This window comes from Manis javanica, chromosome 14, assembly GCF_040802235.1.
Source record: "Manis javanica isolate MJ-LG chromosome 14, MJ_LKY, whole genome shotgun sequence".
Classification (NCBI taxonomy): Eukaryota; Metazoa; Chordata; class Mammalia; order Pholidota; family Manidae; genus Manis; species Manis javanica.
The window spans coordinates 71004475-71006258 of NC_133169.1; the positions used below are offsets into that span (position 1 = coordinate 71004475).

At 40.1% G+C, this 1784-nt stretch overlaps 1 protein-coding gene across 1 annotated transcript; it reads right to left on the reverse strand.

Moving 5' to 3' along the window:
* Positions 1–540: 540 nt before the first annotated feature.
* On the reverse strand, positions 541–1476 carry LOC108384886 (olfactory receptor 2T27-like). The gene has a single exon (XM_037007326.2). The coding sequence runs from the start codon at positions 1474–1476 to the stop codon at positions 541–543; it is 936 nt and encodes a 311-aa protein (XP_036863221.2).
* Between the last annotated feature and the right edge of the window lie 308 nt (positions 1477–1784).

A 1784-nucleotide genomic window follows, 5' to 3' on the forward strand; every position in this document is an offset into this window, starting at 1 on the left:
GTCAAATATTGAGTCACAAAGATAGTATCAAAATAGATGAAGCAATGATTTTAAAATATGTTAAGCAAAAATCTTTTAGTCAATTTATATTTAAAACATATTAAGGATATCAACTCATTTTGATTTAACTCATTCATTTCAGAAAATGAGAGCAAGGTCATTTTATGGAATTATTTAAATTTTAGAAAAACTATATACATGAAAATATTCATTATTGCATCATTTAAAATGGGGGTTTTATAATACTATTACATTATTAATGAAAATTAATTAGGGACATCATGATTCCTCTCTTTGAATATCTGTGTATTTTGAAAAATTGAACAAATATAATTAATAAGAATAAAAATCCATTCTATGTACTCCATGAATAAACATGATCACTATTATGTTATATTTGAGTACAAACAGATAAATGATGAAGAGGAGAAAAAAAGATTCCATTATATTTTATCTTCAGGTAGAAGATATGATTTTGTCTGCTCTAGTTTTGAAAATATGCTTTACCTGTTGTGGATTTACGCTGGAAATGTGGTCACTTCACGTTCCACATTTCCCCAGCACCCTCCGGAGGGCTCGGGTGACATCGCTGTTCCGCAGGCTGTAGATGAGGGGGTTGAGCATGGGCGTGAGGATGGTGTAGAAGGCCGAGAGCACTTCATCCTGCTCAGCAGAGTTGTAGGACTTGGGCAGAAAGTACTTGATGATACTAGTCCCATAGAACAGAGACACCACGATCATGTGGGAAGAGCAAGTAGCCAAAGCCTTCCGGAGCCCCAGGCTTGATCCCATGCCCAGGACAGTGAACAGTATGCGTCCATAGGAAGCCAGAATGGCTGAGAATGGAGAAAGGAAAAAAATTAAACCACTGACAAAAATACCCTTTTCGTATTGGGAAGTGTCAGTACAGACCAACTTTAATAGGGCTGGGATCTCACAAAAGAAATGATGGATTTCCCTGGAGGCACAGTAAGGGAGATTCAGAGTATAGATAACATGGATGAGGGCATTGAGCAGTGCGCCCAGCCAGGACGTGAGCACCAGGAGTGTGCAGACCTTGGGGCGCATGCGGATAGCATAGTGCAGTGGGTGGCAGATGGCCACATAGCGGTCATAAGCCATGACGGCCAGCAGCAGGCACTCTGACCCCATCAGGGTCGTGAAGAGGAACATCTGAGTGCTACACCCAAAGAAGGAGATGAGATGATCCCCAGAGAGAAAGTCCAGGGCCATTTTGGGGACAAATGTAGAGATGTACAGTAGGTCCATGAGGGAGAGCTGGCCGAGAAGAAAGTACATGGGACTGTGGAGATGAGGGTCAGCCCTAATGAGGATGATTATTGTGGTGTTGCCCAGCAGAGCCACCAGGAGATCCAGCAGGGTGAGGGCAAAGAAGGTCCAGGGAGCGGAGGTGCCTTGAAACAGATCCGAGAGGAGGAAGTCACGCCCCAAAGTCTGGTTGTTCTGCCATGACATCTCTTGTTCCTAGTTTGAAACTTTAGAAATAATATTAAAAGCATTCTGTTTACAGTCTAAGATTATTCTCAGATGAAATCCTGCATATCTTTCCAATATATTGTTAATTTATTTCTCTGGACTTTAACTTTTATTTTAGTAAATAAATGAATTTGCCTTTCACCGGACATCTCAAAACCATCCAAAAGATGACACTTGCCATAAAGTGGAGTTTAAAATCGTGATTCTTCAAGTTTTCTAGAAATTGAAATTCTCAAGCAGTTACATTAAAATTCTACTTTGTAAATGTTCTCTAAACCAAGAAACAT

What these genes read in the sequence shown, in the direction of transcription:
- LOC108384886 (XM_037007326.2), bottom strand. Translation starts at nt 1,476, where the DNA reads ATGTCATGGCAGAACAACCAGACTTTGGGGCGTGACTTCCTCCTCTCG.